Here is a 22,834-nt window from a genome sequence, read left to right as displayed (position 1 = left end):
TTCTAAACTACTAACTCACTCATGAGACCAGCATTAATCCATTCCAAGACCATAATTTCCTATTAGACCCCCTTCTTAAGGGTCCACCACCCAGCAACATTGCCATCTTGGAACTAAGCTTCGAATACGTGAACCTTTGAAAAACAAATCACTACAGCATGAGGCATCTTCCAATGGTGGCAGTGTCAAACTGAAAAATTTTATATGTTCATTCAGTGGGGATTTCACATCTAGATTTGTTCTTGATATGAAAAACAATGTTCTTTGCCTCATATTTAAAATTTAGATCTACTTTTAAGTTAGATAGATATATATATTGGGGGCACTGGGGATCAAACCCAGAGGTGCTTTACAGAGCCACATCCCCAACGCTTTTTATTCTTTAAGACTGCATCATGCTAAGTTGCTGAGGCTAACCTTGAACTTGTGATCCTTCTGCCTCAGCCTCCTGAGTTTCTGGGATTAGGGGCATGTGCTGCTATACCATCAAGTAGCTATATTTTTGAAAGCTGCCTCCTGTTTTTGATCCAGATTTTACTATGTTTTATATCTTGCATGCTTTTTCTCTTTATTCTCTTTCTTCCATTTTACAGGAAATGGAAGACAGAGACGCTGAGTCTTATCAGTCCTTTGCTTCTCACACATCACAGTGTGTGCCATGTTTTCAATGTTGGTGAGACTTATTCCATTAACTGCTACAACTTTAGAAGAGTTTTGTATTTTAATCACCTTAAAAATACACTTCATAGTTTCTTAAATAAATTCTGTAGGACATTCAGCTGCCCTGAATGAGTGAAGGCCAGCCTAGTGAGCCTCCTGTCTTGTCTGAGGCTGGAAAGGGATGGTTTGGAGGCTGCTGAGCTCATTAGAGCTGTTTTCCTAGGCATCAGATGCTCTTACCTTTCTCTCAGTTGCTGCTTACCTGTCTCAGCAGCTATTTCCTGCAACCGTCACTGAGTCTTTGCGGTTTTCTGATTATTCTTCATTGTAAACACAACTGGCTGAGTTAAGGCCCAAGTTTTCCTCTACTTTTTCTATAGACAAAAGTCCCACAGGCTCGGTATTCTTGGACCATTGTCTTGCACTCCATGCTCTGCTTAGGTTATGGTAGGTAGGAACCTGATCTCTGGCTAAAAGGAGAGGGGGATTTCATCATAAATTGTCGTAAATGTCTTAGCCCTTAATGATGGCCTTGCTCAGGACTGTTCATTGTGGTTTTTCAACTACTGTATTCCCATGAGATGGATAACCTGAGCCAAGTGTCTCTGAAGAATTCTAAGAATCTACTCGAGGTCATAGCAAGATTCCATGTTAAATTTTTAAAGAGATAAATTTTTCACATTTTCAAGCAAACAGTTTTGCATATTAATGCCAACATTGAAAACATGGTATGAAATCAACCTTCATCTTTTCTGTTTCTTTTCCTGATAAATGCTATTTTAATTTAAGTTGGTATCTCAAAAAATCCCCCAAGTTCTTTCAGGTTATAAAATATACAGTGGGGAAGCTTTGTGGCTCATATTATTACTTATTATTACAGTGCTTGGCTTAGTACTTTAATTACTATAAATTTCTGAAATAAAATGAATACACACCACCTTGAGAAATCATTTTAATTGCTATCTTAAACTTTGTTCCATCCATAATTATATTTTTATGACATATTTTGCTAAATACTGGTAATTATGTGGAGATATAATGAATGTGTATGTAAGAAAAGGGAAATTAGATTCAATGGGGGCACCACCTAAAAAAATAAACTTGCTTAATTTCCAAATTTCCAATTCTTTAATGATTTGTATTATAAACAGTCATATTGTTATTTCATTACAAAATACAGTATGTGACTTGAACGAGAGTTATATTCTCAAGTCAGTTACTCTTACTTTGCGCTCTCTTGCCTTCACGATGGTCTTGATGTTATGTTTTTTGGATCCCACCAGAGTCTGTATTGCTACTCTAGTTCCCAGCTTCCCAGCTCTCATATGTGGTGGTGTTGTGAGCACTGGAAAGAGCTCCATCTTTAGAGCCAGGGGCACTGGTTCCTCACTCTTCAGCACTTTGATCCAGGAGCTCTCTTAAGCGTTTCTCAGGCAGTGCTTTCTTTAGTGATCGCAGAACACTGTGGTGCAGGTATTAGTATTCACAGTTTACAAATATGCAAACTGGGGCCCAGAGAACTTAAATAACCCTAAGGTTATCCAGCTAGTTAGTGATAGAAATGGGATTTGAATACAGGTCTTAACTTCCAAAGCCTGCTCTTGACTCATTGCTCTGGACCACCTCCATTGCTGTCTGAGCCAACTTTGGGATTTCTTTAAAGCCAGAGTGACAGTCTCTCCTGAGGCTCTCCAGAGGCACAAGTGAAAAAAGGATGCAGAACATCCTTGCACTGTACTGTACTCAAGCAATATGGGTAGTACAGCATGGATAGTAATTTTCTCTCCTCTGCACAAATTTTCCTCTTTCTGGATTATAGGTAGCAATGTCTCCCACCTGAGCAGGTTTATCCTGCCATCCCAGCTCTGGGTGGGTGTACACCAAGAAAGTGCAAGTAACTGCAATATGCCTAATTAAGCAGGACAATCATCATGAGGACAGGCATGCACTTAAGAGCTGTCTCTGTGTTCTTTATCAGCTGATAGATGGGATCATTCCCCAGGGTATGGGAGAGCAGGGGACTGGGTGTTAACCAGGACACTGAAGAGCTCATGGAGTTTGTGCCTCGTGTTGCCCTTGAGGCACTTCACCCTTTATATTTGAGCTGGTCATATTTGAGCCCTCTTCTGGAAGGGCTGGCAGATCACCCTTGTGCTGTCACTGCTGTCTCCTCTCTGTTCACCTGCAGGTGTCGTCTCCATGATTGCCAAGAGTCTTTTGGTGGTAAAAGACCAGCATTATATGTGTATGTGTGTGTTTTAAATTTCTAACATATTCAGACTGATATTCATGAAATATGATGAATATGAGTTACTAAAAAATGACTGTTTTTCAAAAAGGCATATAAAATGTGAGCCATAATATTTTATTAGACAATTCAAGAGCAATACAATTACATTTCCAAAAATGTCATTTCAGTGCCACACTGCTGAAAGTTTCTAAGTGCTTATTCTCAATTGCTGTCCTAATCTTGCTGTTGGACAACAGTTCTCGGAGCAGCACCATACACAGAGTACTCTTTGAGAAGTTGGCCAAGAGCCCACCCTGACTGAGGCAGTTTTAGATTATTAGTTCCTTTTGCCATGTAAGGTAAAATTCACAGGTTCTAGTGATTAGGACCTACATCTCTTTGGAGGACATTCAACCTACCAATACAGGTTTGGGAATTCATGTCATTGTCATATGTCCCACTGTAAATTTTGCTTCTGTTATGCAACACCTCACCCCCCACCAGACCAGTTGGGAGGTGGAATTTTTTGTGTGGTGGTCTGACTTGTCAGAGTCTGGGGGCTCAGGTGTGACAGCTAATGGTAATTTTCAGGTCTACCCGCAGTGGGCCTGGAGTTGTACTTGCTGCTGTAAACTAGTGTGCAGATATTTGCAGACCACAGTGTCTGCTGCAGTGCCAGTTCCCTGCTGGCCTCCATGATAGTTCTCTCCTTGGAACATGGCTTCCATCCCAGCTCCCAGTTTCATTCTCCTGGGTCTAGAACCCAAACCTGGCCCTGGCTTGTGTGGCTGTAGCACTAAGAAGGTCTTTCCAATATCTTGCCTTAGACTCTGCTGTTTGGATGCTTGATTGTTAGCCAGGATTCAAATCCAATGTATTAGTTGCTAATTGCTGCTGTAACAAACTACCGCATATTTAGTGAATTAAAACAACAGAACTTAATTTTATTATACTTTTAGAGACAAAAATTTGAGTTGAGTCTTACAGAGTAAAATCTAGGTGTTAGTAGAACTGGTGCTTCTGGAGGCTCAAGGGGAGAATTCCTTCTTACCTCTTGTATCTTCTAGTGGCTTCCAGCACGCTTCATCTCCTGATCACATTACTCCAACCTCTACTTCCATTGTCACATCACCTTTTCCCTTTCTGTTGTCAAATCTCCCTTTATTTCTTTCTCATTGCAATACTTCCCACCCTAACAATCTAAAATATGTTTTTCATCTCAAGATCCTTAACTTAGTTACATCTGCAAAGTTCCTCTTGCCATGTAAGGTAAAATGCACAGGTTCCAGGGATTAGGACCCAACTCTCTCTGGAGGATATTATTCAGCCTACCAACACCACGTTTGGGAATTCATGTCATTGTCATCTGACTCACTATAAGCTTTGCTTCAGCCACCCCCACCCCCACATACACACGCAATACATTAGGCTAGCTAGTGGAGTCATTGTGGGGAGTCATTGTGGGGTGGTCTGAGTTGTCAAGAGTCAGGAGCATTGATGCAGCACTTAATACTTTGTGAGTAATTTGCATTTCAGATGCTCTGCTAAGGACTTTATAGATTATCCCATTGAATACTCAAAACAACCCAGGTAGTGTGGCTTCCAACAAGAGATGCTGAAGGTAAACCTTAAAGAAGTCAAATTTAATAGCCCAAAGTCCCATGAAAAATTAATGGGGGAGCCGCAAGCAATCCTGGGCTGTCGGACTTTAAGGCCAGAGTTGTTACCCTCTATATCAGAGGCAGACCCTGAGATTAGAGCAATAACATCTTTCTAACTTCTTTCTCCCCAGGAATTGTCACATGGCAGGGCTAGGGCTTCAGCTTGGCCCTGTGGTCCCAGCTTCTTTCCCTTTCCTGCCAGCTTGCAGGATGTGCCTTCCCAAGATGGGTCCAGCAGGATGAGCTTTTTGGCTCTCTACTATCAGGATGCACAGAGTTTCGGAGCCTAAGTGTGACATGTCATGAAACTTTCCTGGCAGGAAGTCAAACATTAGGGCATGCTGGAGGGCATTCACACCCTGTTCTGCAAGGAGACCTTTCCTTCTTTCTGACTGCTTTGGTATCCTCTAGAGCCTTCTGTTTGCATTTAGAAGGCAATACTGGCAACAGATATAGGGTTACTGCTGGTATAGAAGCAGCTGGAGTTTTGGAAAAGTCTCTTAGACCATGAGTCATCCTCCTTGACAGTGCATTCTAAGTCCTGACGGATCAATGTCCAGCAGACTCAGGGAAGTTGAAAATCTAGAGCTCTCTGCCTGGTAGCCCCAGGTAGGAGCCATGTGTGGCTGGTAGAGCTGAGCTTCCTTGGAAGGCTTCCCAGATAATTCTGTCTTGAATACTCCTTGGTGGAACCATAAGATGCCAAGCAGAAGGACATGTAATGAGAATTAGCACTTAAATCCTACCTTGACCTTGAGTAGTACTCCCTGAAGCTTCCTGTGCTGGGAGGTTCCTGGCTCAGAATCCTCCAGCCCAGGCCTATAGCACCAGAAACATTCTCTCAGAGTAGGGGTCTTATTAAATTCCGTGTAATTTAAATACATTTAAGTAACCAAAGTATGGATATATTATTGATGCGAGCACAATTTTTTTGCATGTTTTAAGTTATGTAAGTAAGCACTGAAGTGGTTTTCTTTTAGTAGACTATTTTTTAAAATTTATTTATTTTGATTCATTGTATACAAATGGGGTACAACTGTTGTTTCTCCATTTGTACATGAAGCAGAGATGCACCATTTGTGTGATCATACATGTACATAGGGCAACCGTGTCTGTCTCATTCTATTTTTACTTCCCCCCACCCCCTCCCCACCACTCTTTTTCCTCTATACAATCCATCCTTCCTCCATTCTTGCCTCCCTCCCACCCCCTGTTATGTATCATTGTCCACTTATCAGAGAGATCATTAAACCTATTTTGGGGGGGGATTGGCTTATCTCACTTAGCATGATATTCTCCAATGGCATCCATTTACCTGCAAATGCCATAATTTTATTCTTCTTTATGACAGAGTGATATTCCATTGTGTATATACACCACGTTAATATTGTCAAATTGACCATACTACCAAAAGTGCTACACAAAATTCAATGCAATTCCAATTAAAATCCCAATGACATACCTCACAGACAAAGAGCAAGCAATCATGAACTTTATTTGGAAGAATAAGAGACCCAGAATAGCTAAAGCAATCCTTAGCAGGAAGAGCGAAGCAGGGGGTATCACAATACCAGACCTTCAACTATATTACAAGGCAAAAATAACAAAAATGGCATGGTATTGGCATCAAAATAGGCAGGTGGATCATGGTATAGAATAGAGGATACAGAGACAAACCCAAATAAATACAGTTTTCTCATATTAGACAAAGGCACCAAAAACATAAAATGGAGAAAAGATAGCTTCTTCAACAAATGGTGCTGGGAAAACTGGAAATCCACATGCAGCAGAATGAAACTAAACCCCTATCTCTCACCCTGCACAAAACTCAACTCAAAATGGATCAAGGACCTCAGAATTAGAGCAGAGACCCTGCACCTGTAATAGAAGAAAAAGTAGGTCCAAATCTTCATCATGTCAGCATAGGACCAGACTTCCTTAATATGACTCCCAAAGCACAAGAAATAAAAGCAAGAATCAATAACTGGGATAGATTCAACTGAATAGCTTTTTCTCAGCAAAGGAAATAATCAACAATATGAAGAGAACCTACAGAGTGGGAGAAAATCTTTGCCACACACAGTTCAGATAGAGCACCAATTTCCAGAATCTATAAAGAACTCAAAAAACTCTACACCAAGAATACAAATAACCCAATCAATAAATGGGCTAAGGAAATGAACAGACACTTCACAGAAGATCTACATACAATCAACAGATATATGAAAAAATGTTCAGCATCTTTAGTAATAAGAGAAATGCAAATCAAAACTACCCTAAGATTTCATCTCCCCCGAATTAGAATGGCTACTATCAAGAATACAAGCAACAATAGGTGTTGGTGAGGATGTGGTGGGGAGGAAGGTACACTCATTCATTGCTGGTGGGACTGCAAATGAGTGCAACCACTCTGGAAGTCAGTGTGGAGCTTCCTTAGAAAACTTGGAATGGAACCACCATTTGACCCAGCTATCCCACTCCTTGGTTTACACTCCAAGGACTTAAAATCAGCATACTACAGTGACGCAGCCCCATCAATGTTCATAGCTGCTCAATTCACAACTAGATTGTGGAACCAACCGAGATGCCCGTCAGTTATTAGACTACTTTTTAGAGCAGTTTTAAATTCATAGCAAAATTGCAGAAAGTACAGAGTTCCTATATATCCCCTGCCTCCACATACAGACTCACAACCTCCTCTGTTATCAACATCCCCAGCAGAGCAGCACATTTGTTATGATTGATGACCCTACACTGACACATCATTATCACCCAAATTCACAATCTACATTAAGGTTTGCTCTTACTGTAAGATATAATACATCCTGTAATTTTTTTGACAAATGTATGATGGCATATACCCACCATTACAGTACCATACAGAAGAGTTTTACTGCCCTAAGGATCATCTGTGCTCCACCTATTCATCCCTCACTTCCTCCTAATCCCTGGTGACCACTTTTCACATCTCCATACTTTTGCCTTTTCCAAAATGTCGGATAGTTGGAATCTATATATGTAGCTTTTTCCCCATTGACTTCTCTCATTTAGTAATATACACTTAAGTTTCCTCTGTGTGTTTTCATGGCTTGATAACTCATTTTTTCTTAGCTCTGAATAATATTCCATTGTCTGGACATACCAAGCTTATCCATTTGCCTACTGAGAGACATCTTAGTTGCTTCCAAGTTTTGACAATTATAAATAAAGCTATCATACGCATCTGTGTGCAGGTTTTTGTGTGGATATCAATTTTCAGCTCATTTGGGTAAATGTCAAGGAATGCAATTGATGGATCATGTGATAAGAATATGTTTAGTTTTGTAAGGAACTGCCAAACTGTCTTCCAAAGTGACTGTACCATATATTGTATTTTCATGAGAAATATATGAGAGTTCCTATTGTTCCACATCCTTGTCTGCATTTGATGTTGTCAGCATTGGGGACTTTTGCCCATAGATGCTTATAGATGTGGTATCTCGTTGTTTAAATTTGCATTTCCATCATGACGTGATTTTGAGCATATTTTCATATGCTTACTTGCCATCTGTATATCTTCTTTGGTGAAGTATCTGTTCAGATCTTTGCCTGTTTTAAAATCAGGTTGTTCATTTTCTTACTGTTGAGTTTTAAGAGTTTTAAAATGTTTTTTGGATAGTAATCCTTTCTCAACATGTATTTTGAAAATACATATACTAATCTGTGGCATGTCTTTTTGTTCCCTTTGACAATATTGTTTGCAAAGCAGACGTTTTGAATTTGAAGTCAGCCGATCAATTTTTTCTCTTGTAGGTCAGGTTTTTGGAGTCATAGTAGAATGTCATCACCAAACCCAAGGTCACCTAGATGTCCCCTCTGTTATCTTCTAGGAGTTTTATAGCTTGGGGTATTATATTTTGGTCTAGGTTTCTTTTATATTAATTTTTAATTGAAGGACAATATTCTCACAGAAAAAATAGAATATCATTAATAAATGATCTGATGAGTAAACACAAAAAGAAGGTGTTCATAACTCACTCAGGTAAGTTAGGAAGTAGATCCAGGAACCGCAGAAGCCTCTTACACTCCTGATCATTACTCTCTCCCTTCCTATTCTGACTTGTAAAATAACCTTATGTAAATGAAATCACATAGCATGTATCATTTTATGTCTGACCTCTTTTGCTTAATATTACATTTCAGAGCTGAATCCATATTGTCAAGTGTTGCAGTGTTTAATGGTTTCATTGCCATATAATATTCTGTTATACCACAATTTATTTATTTATTTATTCTCATGTTAATGGATATTTGAAATGTCCATTTAGGGCTTTTTTGAATAATGCAGTTTGAACATTCCTGTACACATCCTTTGATACACATGTAGGCATATTCCTGTTGAGTACTTACCTTAAAGTGCATAGGTAGCATTGTGTATTTCTAGTTTGTCCCAGTTTATGCCTAGTTTTCCAGAGTAATAATGAATCATGCTCCCTTTCATTCTCAGAAATGTCTCTTCTGAGCCATTAAAAAATGTCTCAGAAAAATGGCTGTGGTTGTAGCTCAGTGGTAGAGTGATCGCCTAGCATGTGTGAGGCACTGGGTTCAATTCTCAGTACCACATATAAATAAATAAAGGTTCACTGACAACTAAAACAAAAAATTTTAAAAAGTCACAGAAAAAAATGACATCTAGACATTAAAAAAAATGTCTCTTGATAAATAGACATTTAATGTAGTCCAAGAAATCTTTCCCTACCCCATGGCCATGAAGATACTATCCTATGTTATCTTTTAGAAGCAGTATTATTTTACTTTAGTCATGTTTTTCATGGTAACTCAGATAAAATAACCTTTTATATGTACCATATCTGATGTTCTTTATTCTCTCCTCAGCAGTCATGTTTCCTTCTGATATCATTTCCTTAAACCTGAAATAATTATTTTAGTGTTTCTTGTACTGCAAATTGGTGGGCAATGAATTGTCTTAGCTTTACTTTGTTCAGAAATGTCTTAACGTTAATGTTGTTGATTCTCTGTCTTCTGGCTCCACAGTTCCTCATAAAAATTCAGTGGTCTTTTGAATCATTGTCCCACCATGTATAATGTGTAGTTTTTCTCTGGCTGCTTTGTATCATTGATTTTTATCAGGTAAATTGTAAGGTACCTGGATATGGTTTTCTTCAAATCTATTTTGTTTGTAATTTGTTGATTTCTTAAATGTGTAAACATATATCTTTCTGCCAGTTTAGATATTTTTCAGTCTGTGTCTTCCCAAATATTTTTCTCTCCCATTCTTCTTTTCAGCTATGGTCGGCCCTGGTGCATTTGTGATTCTGGGGTTAGCCGGGGCTTGAGCAGAGCCTCTGCACACAATTTAGATTTCTCCTTCTCTAGTTACCTTCTTGCTGGAATTCTTCCCTTGGTCTTGGGCAGCCCTGGTTGCCCCGGGCTCTGTCCTCTGAGGCAACATCAATGTTGAATTCTTTCTGGGTTTGATCATCCCATGCCCACTGTGACCATGTCCTCTCCTCATGGCAAAAGTGAAAAACTGGGGAACTCTAAGGGACTGGAGAGTAGCTCAGATAGTGTGGATACTTGCCTCACATATGCAGGGATCTGGGTTTAATTCCCAGCTTTGAAAAAAACCCACAAAAACTTGTGGAACTGTTAGATTTTTCACTACTGTGACCCAAAGACCTGATAAAAACTGTTAGAGGAAAAGTTAATTTGGGGGCTTACAGTTTCAGAGGTCTCAGTCCATAGATATCCAACTCCATTGCTTTGGGCCTGAGGTGAGGCAGAACATTATGGTGGAGGAAAGTGGCTCAGGACATGGGATCAGAAAGCAGAAAGCAAGACTCTGGTCACCATGGACAAAATACAAATCCCAAAGACATGCCCCCATCAACCCACCTCCTCCAGCCACACCCTACCAGCCAACAGTTAATCCCTATCAGAGGATGATTGCCCTGATTAGGTTAAGGCTCTCATTACCCAATCATGTCAGCTCTAAGCTTTGTTGCCCTGTCTCACACATGAGCTATGGAGGACACCTCATATCTAAACCATAACAAAGACCTAACAGGTACTGAGTTTTTTCTCCAAGTTCACTTCCAAAGTCTGCTTGCTTTTGTTCACTCTCCAGATCCCTTAGGTTGTTGTTTTACATATTTTTCTAGAATTTATCATTGCTACTGGAGACAGGGTTGGTGGCTTTGGAATTTACTATTTCTTACTGGAAGAGGAACCTAGTTCATTTATAGTAAATATAATTTGCAATATATTTGCATTTAATGCTGTTTTCCTACTGCTTGCTTTCTATTTTTCCTACCTGTTCTAGGTTTAATGTTTCTTTTCCTGTCTTGGTTTCTATCAGTTTAAATATTTTATTCCATTTCTCCTTCTATTAGCTTGCTATAAACAGTTATACTGTTTATATTCTTTTTGTAATTAGTAAAAATTACAAAATTTCTATTAATCTATTAGCCTAATGTTAATACCTCTACTCTTCCCCCAGACAATAGAGGGACTTTGAACACTTAAATTTCAGTTATTTCCCTCCTGATTTTATGTTCTGATTTTCATGTACTTTAATTCTATGTATTTTTAAATTGCAGAAGATATTATTATTGTTTTCTACATTCAATGTTCACTTGGATTTACTCACAAATTTGCCTTTTTCCAGGGATGTTCATGATATTTTCCATCTCTGAGCCTCCAGCTGAGATTATTTGCCTTCTGACTGAAGATCTCCCTTTAGTATTTTCTTTAATGCCAGTCTCCTAGTGATAAGTCTCAGTTTTTGTTCGTCTGGAAATTTTATCCTACTATTAGTTTCGAAGTATATTCTTATTAAGTATGGAGTTCCAGGTTGGCATGTATTTTATTTTCCTATTTCAGAGTGTTCTCATTGTGTTTTGCCTCCCATTATTTCTGTTAAGAAATAAGCTGTTAGTCTTGTTATTATTGCTCCTTTAAGCTACTTTTGTTTATGTCCTTGGCTATTTTAAAATATTTTTTACTTGTATTGTGCTTTCAAGGGTTGTTCTATCATACACTTGGGTGATATTTTCTTTTTATTCCTTCTTCTTAGGATTAATAGTGCTTCCTGGCTTTGTGACTTGATTTATTTCTTTAGCATTGGAATATTCTTAGTCGTTTTCTCTTCAAATGTTGTTTCTGTCCCATAGTCTCTTTGTACTCCTCCTGGGAGTGCATTTACATGTATGTGACCCTTTTCTGTGTCCCAGATGTCTCTGACACTCCTTAAGTTTGTCATCCTTTTGATTCTCTAGATCTTCCTTTTCTGACATATATTCCAGTCTCCCAGTTCTCTGTTCATTGTGCTGAATATCTTTATAAACCCAACTATTTAGTGACTAAATTTATTGTGTTTTTAAGTACTAAAATTTCCATTTAATTTTTAATAGTATTCTTAGGGTTTTTTTTTGGGGGGCGGGGAGATGAGGGTTACCGGGAATTGAATTCAGGGGCACTCAACCACTGAACCACATCCCCCACCCTGTTTTGCATTTGATTTAGAGACATGGTTTCACTGAGTTGCTTAGCACCTTGTTTTGCTGAGGCTGGCTTTGAACTCAGATCTTCCTGTGTCAACCTCCCAAGTCACTGGGATTAAAGGTGTGCACCTGGCAGTATTCTTAGTTTTTTCCAAACATTTTATATCTTCTGTTCTAATTATTTGAACATGTTAACCATAGTTATTTTAAAGTCTATGTATGATAACTCCAGTATCTAAATCTATGTGTCCTATTTTATTTTTTTTTTCTTTTGACTTTTGATCAATTATTTCCTCTTGTAATCCTAGATATTTTTTGCTGAGTGTTGAACATTAAATTAGAGCAATTTTAGAAAAAAATTAAATGTTCAAGATGGCATATTTCTCTAGACAGATTTTACTTTTGCTTCTTGTTGGCAGTAAGGCAAGGAGTAGGTGATGAAATTCACTAAGTAAGATGATTTAAAGAAGGCTTTCATCCGTAAGAAGGATGGTCAGTTTCCCTGTCAGTCCTGTTCCTGGGTTACAGCCCTCTGGAGTCCCACTGGAAACCTTTCACGTTTCCCAGAGCCCAGAACACCAGTTTTGTCCTTCCATATCTGTGAAGTGGGTGAAAGCTCTGTTTGTCGCCTCAACTGCTGCTTTCAGAATTGTCAATGGCCTTGAAGAGCATGGGCAGCCAAAGCCACATTTTTTGTCAGGCCTGAAAATGTGCTATTTCATGCTTCTCTTTTTGGAAGGAAGGCATTTTGGTGGTGACCAGCAAAAAATGGTGGAACAGGGTGGAAGAATCACTGGGCCAGCAGCCCGAAGACCTTAGTGTTGTCCCAGCAGGATATCCCACTTGTGTGCTGCCTTGGACATACCATCTACTCTCTTAGGCATTATAGGACAACCTATAAAACAAAAGGTTGGACAAGATGACCCCTTGGAAGCCTTCCAGTTTTCAGATCCTTGGAAGCCCTCCTTTACTATGAGGTTAGCATCTGAGGGACATTTTGAAATAATAAAAGTGAGGTCACAAAGCAACTCTTTTCTGTAATATCGGGGTATCAGTGAGTAAAGTTAGCTAATCTAGAAGTTAACATCTGTGTTTATAAACGAGCAAGTCGAATGTTCTAGGATTTTATTTTTCTGTGAACTAAAGAAAGAGCTTATGCTGTGATGACCCAGCTTATTAAAAGAGATAACAAATGTCAGGCACCTATTTCATTTCTGTCTCACTATTGGGCTCAGTAAGGATTTTCCAGAAGAATGAGTGAGAGCTCATCATCATAATATCTATCATTTATTACCTGCCTGCTGCGCCAAGATACATCCATGAGTAATACAGATTCAACATCTGACCTCTCCAAGGGTCAGATGTATTATTATCCCTTAGCTACACATGGGAGAAAGGAATTCCAGTCTGGTCTTATATTAAAAACCTTTTACCAAATAGCAACATTGGCAGCTTTAGTTCTCCAGCAGCCTGCATTTTATGCCAAGGAGCAAAGTAATCTTCCATTTACCAAGGGCTTTTTCAGCTTTTTAATGATGTATTAAATTAAACACCCACTCATCAGATATCTGTGAGTGTTGGTTATAGCAGATGGATCTGGGTGTTGGGTGCTGATATGCATCCTGTCACAGCTGATCATTTATTGGTTCCCTGACTGTGGTTGGATAGAGCTGGTATCTTTCTCCTAGGGTCCTCCTGAGCCCAACAGTTTGTGGTTATGGTGACCAAATTATTGCATGATAAATATAATGGCAGATGTATAAACAGAGGAAAGGAGACAAAGATTGAAAGAGTCTCAGATACAGTTTAGGATTTTAGCTCTTTGTTACCATGGCCCAGAAGGGCATGTGGGTTGTGTGTGTGTTTATCTGTATGTGTGTGTGAAGGTATCCAGAATCCCAGGGAGAACTTTCTTCTCCCTTAGGCAAGGTGTGAAAACACTGATTCACCTCAGACCCTCATCAGCATCAACGACCATCATTGTGAAATCTTTGGAATTTGTTGAGCAAAAAAAGTGGAATCTCGTTGTTTTAATTTGCATTTTTGGATTGCCAGAGAGACTGAGCATTGTTGCATAATTTTTACAGCCTGTCTGTGTGTTTGTTTTGTGAATTGCTTGTTCTTTTCTTGACCTATTTTTAATTGGGGTGCTTGCCTTTTTAATTAATGTCTTATTAGAGCCTTAAAAATTCTAAGAGGTTGTCAATGCCTTTCTCATATACATTACTAATATTTTTTCTTGGTCTGTTTTGTATTTTAATATTTATTATTTTTAAAATATTTTTATTAGTAAAAATCTAATAATCTTTTCTTTCATGGTTTATGTCTTTGATGTTATTTTTAACAAAAGTCTTCAGGACCCTTGCATGATATAAGTATGTGTTTACATTGTTTTTCAATATTGTTTTTGAGATTTTTCCATCTGAAATTTTAAATCTATCTGGAAGTAATTGGTATATTCCTGACACATGGAGTTGACTTCATATTTTTAAACATAGTTAACCAGTTATCACAATATTATTATTGAAGTATCCACCTCTTCCCCACCGATAGGAAATGACACTTATACTGATATCATATCTATACATTTCTAGAGATTATATATACATACACATATTGGGTCAGACATTGGTTCTGTTATCTTTCATTGATATCTCTGCCAGAATCACATTGTTTTGATAATTGTATCTCTGCAGTACATTTTTACATCTGGCAGAGCAAAAGAATCATAATTCTTCTTTGCAGTTTTCTGGCATTTATTCTTCTACAAGGATTTCAGAATCATTTCAGAAGGTGAAAATGCTGGCTGGAATGTGGATGGAATTAGAGGACATTACGTTAAGTAAGTCAGGCACAGAAAGACAAATACTACCTGTTCTCATATATGAACAATTTAAAAAAGTTGATGATATAGAAGCAGAGAATAGAAGGGTGGTTCTGAGACTTGGGAAGGGTGTGAGGGAAGATGAGATGGACCGAGGATGGTCAGTAGGCACAGCGGTGCAGTTGGAGAGGAGGAATAATTTCCCACGTTCTATAGCACAGTAGGATGCTATGGTTGACAACAATTGAATATGCATTCAAAATAGATAACAAAGAGGGTTTTGAGTCTTCCTAGGACAAAAAGGGATAGTGTTCGCAGTGATAGATATAACAATTAATCTGATCATAATGCATGGCATTCATGTATTGAACTATTCCACTGTACCCTATAAATATGTACAATTATGTGTTGGTTAAAATTTTAAAAATAGAAAAATAATTGTTCCAGGATATTTATAGTACTTACTATGTAGATTAATTTAGAAGAGACTTGACATCTTTTCAGTATTGATTCCCCCCGCCAAGAAAGACAATGGATACTTTCCTTTACTTCCCCACTAATATACAGGCTATCTGGGGGTTGTTGTAGCAGGTGCAAGCATAAGAACTGGAGGCAGAGACTTTTGAGTTCAGTCCAAATCAAGTCATTAATCAACTTGTGCAGCAGTGAGCAAATGTTAATTTCCCCAGTGACTGCACCATGGTGGATGCTCAGTAAACATTTGTTGGGACTGGGGTTGTGGCTTAGTGGTAGAGTGCTTGCCTAACATGTGAGAGGCACTGGGTTTGATTCTCAGCACCACATAAAAATAAAGGAATAAAATAAAGGTCCACCAACAACTAAAAAAAAATTTAAAAAATTGTTAAATGTTTGAATGAAACAATTGTTTCTTAAGGTTTTGTTTTTGCTATTGACACTAAGTGCAGTCTGCATCCTCAATTAACTAAAATCTAAAAAACTGGCATTGCCATAAACTTCCTGTGTATCTACTTTGGTGAGTTATTCATTTAGATCTTTTGCCTATTTTTTTTATTTTTTATTTTTCTGGTTGTTTGTTTTCTTCATGTTGAGTTTTAAGGGTCCTTTGTATATTTTGTGTATAAGATATCCTTTATCAAATATGTTTTGAAAACATTCCCTACCCCATCTGTGGTTTGTCTTTTCATTCTTTTCACAGTGTCTTTTATTATAAAAACAGTTTTTAATTTTAATAAAATCTTAACTAGCAATTTTTTTCTTACATGGATACTACTTTTATGGTGTTATTAAAAAATCGTCTCATATCACCTCATAAAACAGAAATAATATAGATGAAGCATACAATACACAAGCAATATCTTTTATAAAAATAATTATCTAAGTATTGCACACAGAAGTATAAGCAACTGGGGCCAAACCACTGGTAACAACAGGCAACTCTGCAGGAAAAAATGACTGAAAAATGATGACTTCCATTGACCCTGATGGGTGGGGACCCTAGACATTGCCCCTAACACTCATCCTAGGAAGTGGGCAGTCACCCTGGGAGTGGAGGGCTTGGTATTGATTTGAGAGCAATAGCTGAGAGGGGAGGTGGGTTCACAGCCCAACAGACAGGTATGAAGGTGCATAAGAAAAATATGCCTACAAAACAGGAAAAAATGGCAACCTAATATCTCAGACTGATCTGGAGGAAATTAAGAAAATGATTAAAAATTTTGAAAGAAAATTTTTGAAATAAAAATTAGAAAAACAGATTAGAGTGTAGAAAGATATGAAAGAATTGGTGACTGAGAAAAGTGGAAATAAAAGCCAAAAAATCTAAGAAATTCAAATCCAACTGGAAATAATATAAAGATGAACAGACTCTGCTGAAAGCACTGTAAGGGGAATAGAAATTGGAACAGAAGAAGAAACAAAATAAAAAAGACAAAAATATTTGAGAGAAAGCTAAAAATATGGAAGATAGGCAAGGGAAATCCACATAGTACACATAATGAACCATTATATATGTGATCACAAATGGAATATCTACATACACATGTACACATATGTAATATCTGCTATATACATGTATATTATATAGAAGTTGCTGAAAACAAAACCAAATCACATTTTGTACTGGCAAAATTGATCCAGAATGGATAACACTAATACATATTCTAGTAAAATCATCTCACCATAAAGAAAATAAATCTTTTGGGGGTCAGGCCAAAAGACCAAGTCATTTATAAGGAAAAGAAAGTCGGACTGGCACTGAGCTTGATAGCAGTGCTTTAAGCCAGAAGACAATGGAGAAACATGAAGATAATATAGAAAAGAAAAACTTCTCTCTCTAGCCAAAGTGACCTTGAAGTATAAAATCCACCATAAGCCCTTTGAACGTGCCAGACCTCAGGGAATGAGTTTCCTGTGAATCCATCTTGAGGAATCTTCTGTCAGCCTCTGTGACTGGCAACTTGGCATGGGGACTGCTAATTGGCACATGAGACATCGGGGCGCATGAGACCCCTGGCTTTCCTGGATTCCTGATCCAAAGACAGCTGTGAAAGTGGTCTCTTACCCCTCAGTTGGAATGCCTTTTCTCCTCTGCTCAGCTCTTGGCCTTGCCTCCAGTCCTGTGGGTTGTGACTGTTTCATACCCTTCCTTTTGGGAAGCCACACACCAATTGAGCTGTAGTTTGTGTGGCTGGTTCTCCACTCAGAGGATACATATTATCAGATCTCTTTCAAATATCAACAAGGGGAAGTGATGTCTTCATTGGACGCTTTCTGTTTTAAGCACAGAAAACCTCATTCGACCTTGTTGAATAAGAAGAAAGGGGCAATTTATTGGCTCACATAACTGAAAAGTCCAGAGGTAGACATGGTTTCAAGGAAGGCTGGTAATTTGGGAGTGTTACAAAGGGTCTGGGTTTCTTTCCATTTCTCTGTTCTGCACGGTGTTGCTTTCATTTTCAGCAGTGTGTGTGTGTGTGCGCGCGCACACACGTATAAAATGTTTTCTTCCTAGCATCGTTTAGAATCTTGAGATAAACTTATATTGGACAACTGAAGTCACATGACAAGTCCTCACCCATGGCTGTAGCCAGGGAAGTGAAAAGCTTAACTGTGTTCACACATAATCATGTGTCCTCTAAGAACCACTTAGATACCAAGCAGAAATCAGTGACCCCTGAAGAGAAAAGAAGGGATGGATATTGGAAACATTATCATTAAAAGAATTTTAAAATGAATGTTGACTTTTATGAAAATGTTATCTTGCCGTTTCCTAAGATGATTATATATTGACTTATTGATTGTGGTGCATTATATAAATAGATAACTCTAAGGAGACAAAACCTACCTGTGTCCTGAGGAAATAACTGAGGTTCTGGAAGAATCAGCCTGATTTTCTTTTCTTCTCTTTTTTTCCTTCTTCCTGCTCTTACGTGGACTTCTCTGCCTGTCCTTGGCCCTCTGATACTGGTATTCCCCAGAGCTGTCTGGGAAACAGAGCTTGGTCTACTCTGAGTGATGGCAGGGTTTTACATGGCTCTCCTTATACTCCTGTCTCTCTCTGACCACCATACTCATTGCCTTGTGGGTGGCCCAGAGGCATTTCAAACTCAGTGTGTCCAGCATGTTCAGCACTTAACTCATTATTCCCTGTAAGCCGAATTCACCTCCTGTATTATGATCATTTTTTTGTACCAGGGATTGAATCCAGGGGCACTTATTCCCAGCTGTTTTTATTTTTTATTTTGAGACAGAGTCTCACTAGGTTTTAAGGGCCTCACTAAGTTGCTGAGGCTGACTTTCAACTCATGATCCTCCTGCCTCAGCCTCCGGGAGTATAGCGGTGCGCCTCTGCACCCAGCTTACCTCCTGTATTCTTGATTACCCACCCAGTCACTCAAGCCAGAATCGATGAACTTCACTTTCTTTCTCCTCCTTTGCCCACACATGTCTCAGTTGATTTTATGAGCCCAATCTACCTCTAATTCATCTCCTTCTTTCTGTTCCTCCACTACTACACCTAGTGTAAACACCCAACATCTCTTGTCTATACTGGTGGTGGTTCTCAAACTTCAGCAAGTGTGATAATCACCTGGAAGGCCAGTCAGGGAACACATTGAGCTTTATGTCCAGAGTTTCTGATTCAGTCCATCTGGGACTAAGAATATCCACTTGTCTACGTCCCAGGTGATGCTGACACTGTGGGTTCAGGGGCTACACTCAAGGAGCACCGGGTTGGGTCACTGCAGCAACTCCTTTCTGATCTTTGGTTTTCCAGTCTTGACTACCTCAGTTTATCTACACTTTCACTAGGATTATCCAGCTAACCACTCATCCATCAGTGCTGCACCTTAGTCTACCTGGCAAAGTCCCAGATTCTTACTACAGTAACTTTTCATGACCTGCTTATTGTGTTGTAGAGAGATTGGGGGTGCAAGACCTGAGAGTGCGTGGCTTGTGAGGTAGTCTCCTTTGATCAGGGTCCTCACATGCTGGTTGGAGTGGGCCAGAATGCTCTCAGCCTCTTCCTGAGGGGCGTGAAGCCTCATTCCTGGATGCTGCAGAGCCCGGTCAGGGCACAGAACCCATAGTCACTCCGATGAAAGCATGTTATTCCCTTGAGTCAGGAAGGTGAGAACCTGGGGCCTCTCAGAACGAGCAAGTGCTCAGGGATTCAGAGCAGGAACAGAGGGAGTCCCTGGCCCTCCTTCTTCTCTTAGGCAATGGCAAGGTAGCCAGCCTGTTCTCCAGCCAAGAGAGGTCAGTGGATCCAAGCATGACAGGCTATGCATTGGAACCATTTTTAAAAAAGAAATGTACTTTGGTTGGACATGGAATGGTCTTTTGAGACTTACTTAACCCTTTGCTGTGCTGGGGAAATTTTCTGCACCGCGCCATGAACATGCTCATTCCGTACCCCTTTCTACCTAAGTAGTTTCTAGGAGGAAGAGGGGTACTGCCATGGGAACCCTTCCTCAGCTCAGCCGCCTATTTGTCAACAGGTTGCTTCTGTCAATGCTGCTCGCCTGCCTGCTTCTCTACATCTTAAAAATAATGTAAGGAAGAAGTAACGTCAAGGGTGTTGTCTTACTGGCCTTGGAGGTTCAAAGTGCAGTGAGGTCTGCCCTCCACGTGGGTTAGCTGAAGTGGTGGGACTACAGATGGGTCTGAGTCCTCAGGGACCTTCGCAGGAGAAGCCCTGCAGACCTGGGGGCACCTGTCATCTTTGCTAACCTTCTAAACGTGTTGAGGTGTTAATCATGTAGCATTTTACTCAGATTTTAGATCTTCTGGATGTGAAAGGTACTTTTTATGAGCAACTACTTGAAATGATGATCATTTTTACCAAGTAAATAAAATGCCTTTCCAAAAAGTGGGCATTTGTATTTTGCATGTGACGTCACATGGGTTACTTTTAAATGGGATTTATTCTGGTGAGAGTACTTGAAGAAGCAATGGGAGACAGTGCCCACCGGACATTCATTACCCCTGAGGACCATGTGACCTGTGGACTCGGTGCCTGAAGGTCAAGGTGCATCCCGGTGCAAGTGGCCCTGATGCACCAGTCAGGATAGCTAGTGTGACTGAATTCTTGGTGGGGTACCTGAAATGACTGGGAGTCCAGAGTTGCTTCAGGGTCATGGAAGACCTAGTGTGAAGTCTGAGTGGAGCCAAGCAAGGAAGACATTTCACTCTTGGTTCTCTGAGGCAGCTCTGCTTTATCAATGGTAAAATTGAGGGCAGAGGCAAAATGGGTAATTGAAATCCACAGGAAATCTCTAAAACTCATTTTTAGCAGATGGTTTGTTTCCTTGCCCATCCAATGTGTTTACCAGAACTGCTGACCGTGGAGCAAAATTGACTGATTTGAATATCATCCCTCCCTGCTTTCTCCCTTCTTCCTTTATTGCTCAGGAGAAGAGGAGGCATCAGCAGACTTAGGGTTGTTCGGATGAGGATCAGAAATGAAAGCTTGGGTTTTTCCACAGCCTGGGTAATTGCCTCCCAAGTAGTCGGAAGTAACTGTTCTTGCTTATACTCTGTTATACAGTGCAATTTTACATGCTTGAAGACATCGACAGTGTCTATTAGCAGTAGTGTCCCTGAGCAAAGGAAGGAACTTAGAGATGTCACATTTTTACCATTGCCTTTAAATTCCTCTACTCCCCTTGTCAGACCTTGGGTTTGATCTTTGGAATCTGGGAATTGTGCTTTGTTTAGACACTCAGTTGAGTGTACTTGGTGAAGTCGTTATATTTATGAAAACTCAGTGCCTTGATTCTTGCACTGTGCGTGTGATGAAAAACCTTTTGTTATAATCCTACATCAAAGTACAGTTGGGGGCTGGGGTCGTGGCTCAGTGGTAGAGCACTTGCCTAACGTGTGCGGTACTGGATTCGATTCTCAGTATATAAATAAATTAATAAAATTAGGCCTATCAACATCTAAAAAAATATTTTAAAAAAGTCCAGTTGGGTCTTTCTTCCCCCTCTGAAGTTAACGCTCTCTAAGCCTTCCTTGTGTTGGCCTCCTCTGGGTACTTGTCATTTCATGGGTGATAGTCTAGACCATTTTTTTCCTTTCCATTTTAATACATAATCGATATCAGGCTGTGCTATTTTTTTCATGGCTGTAGATGACATGACTCTATTGTACAAATCATTTCTCTCTTTCTAATATTTATAGGGGAAGTGACTTTTTCATGAGGCTCTGCCAGCCCAGTTTCCTGGGTTTGGACGTGACGACAGCTGTATGACTTCTGTGCTTATTTATTTTTTAAAATGACTGCTTCCGAGCTGCTTGAGGATGGCCTTTTTTATCTTTTCTCACTGACATATTTTCCAGGCAGGGTGAGATCCAGCGTCCTCTCCTCCTCTCAACTAGTCAGGCTCACAGCGAGCAGTGACAGCAGCTGTTCTCCTCTCCTTCCCACTCCTTCCTCCTCCCTCTCCTGTCCCTCTGTCTCCTTTACCTCCTCCTCCTTCATCCTGGGGTTCCACCCAGTGGCACTGTCCCACTGAGCTACATCCCCATCGCCCCACTAAATGGCCAAGGCTGACCTTGAACTCGTGTAATCTTTCTGCCTCGGCCTCCCAAGTAGCTGGGATTGCAGGCACGAGCCACCGTGCCCAGTTAGTGATCGCACTTCTTAAAAAAGATCAGCTCTGTTCACAATTGTGACCGTGGAGAGTGGGGAGAGGGCGTGTGGGGCCCGTGTGAGCTGAGCTGCTGGAGGCCTATCTCTGGGTCTCGTGAGTGCTGTGGCCCAGAGGGGGCTGAGGGTGGGGTCATCTCCCTCTGCCCCAGCAGTGCAGCCTCGCAGATTCAGAGCCCATGCCTGCAGGAGTGTGCGTTTGGTGGCAAATGCGTGGACACTTACCTCCCAACTCACTTCATCTCTTCCAAGATTGTTATTTCTCAGCCAGATTATTTAAATCTTATTTATAAGTCATTAAAGACACTCTTATGTATTTAAAGTCATTTTGTACATCATTCAGGGACCTTTCTGGAACAAACTGAGTCATGAGTGAAAACATGGCTTAGAGCACGGTTTTCCCAGTGAGGCAGACCTGGGCCTCAGCCTCAGCCCCAGCCCCTTGGGAAAGTTGCTTACACTCTCTGTGGCTTTAACTCCTTCAGTATGAAAAGGGCCCACGAGTCCCTGTGGGATTGCAGTGACCCGTCCATGAGATGATGTAAGTGGGGGACTCATCAGCTGCCTCTTGTCTTATAGGGGCACAGAGCTGTCATCTTGAACAAGGTCCCTGGAGTCTTAGCTCAATTTTCTATGATTTTAATTTACCAAGTTCCAGAGGGACTCTATCTGTATTCTGAGGAATCTTAAGTATCTCATATTTCACCAAATAGAGGCTTCCCTGGAAAACAAAATAGTAAATGTAGAATATTTATATAGTAGATACTGTTTAGTTAATATTAAGCCCAAAATAAAAGATGAACTTTTCAATAAAATTTAATATAT

At 39.9% G+C, this 22,834-nt stretch overlaps 1 protein-coding gene across 5 annotated transcripts in view; it reads left to right on the top strand.

The window, feature by feature from the left end:
- PDE8B (phosphodiesterase 8B) overlaps positions 1–22,834 on the top strand; it is a 212,931-nt gene that overhangs the window by 81,024 nt on the left and 109,073 nt on the right. Inside the window, exon 1 of one of the 5 annotated variants that reach the window (XM_079143575.1) lies at positions 20,565–20,582. The exons of the other annotated variants lie outside the window; for them this stretch is intronic. Within the exon in view, the coding sequence (XP_078999701.1) occupies positions 20,580–20,582 (3 nt within the window). The 5' untranslated portion in view covers positions 20,565–20,579. Of the gene's footprint in view, positions 1–20,564; positions 20,583–22,834 lie in introns of those variants that run through there. 5 annotated transcript variants of the gene reach the window in all.

The sequence above is a fragment of the Sciurus vulgaris genome (genome assembly GCF_902686455.1).
Source record: "Sciurus vulgaris genome assembly, chromosome: 6".
Lineage (NCBI taxonomy): Eukaryota > Metazoa > Chordata > Mammalia > Rodentia > Sciuridae > Sciurus > Sciurus vulgaris.
Note: the sequence above shows the minus strand (reverse complement) of the source record. Positions and strands in the feature narration are given on the sequence as shown.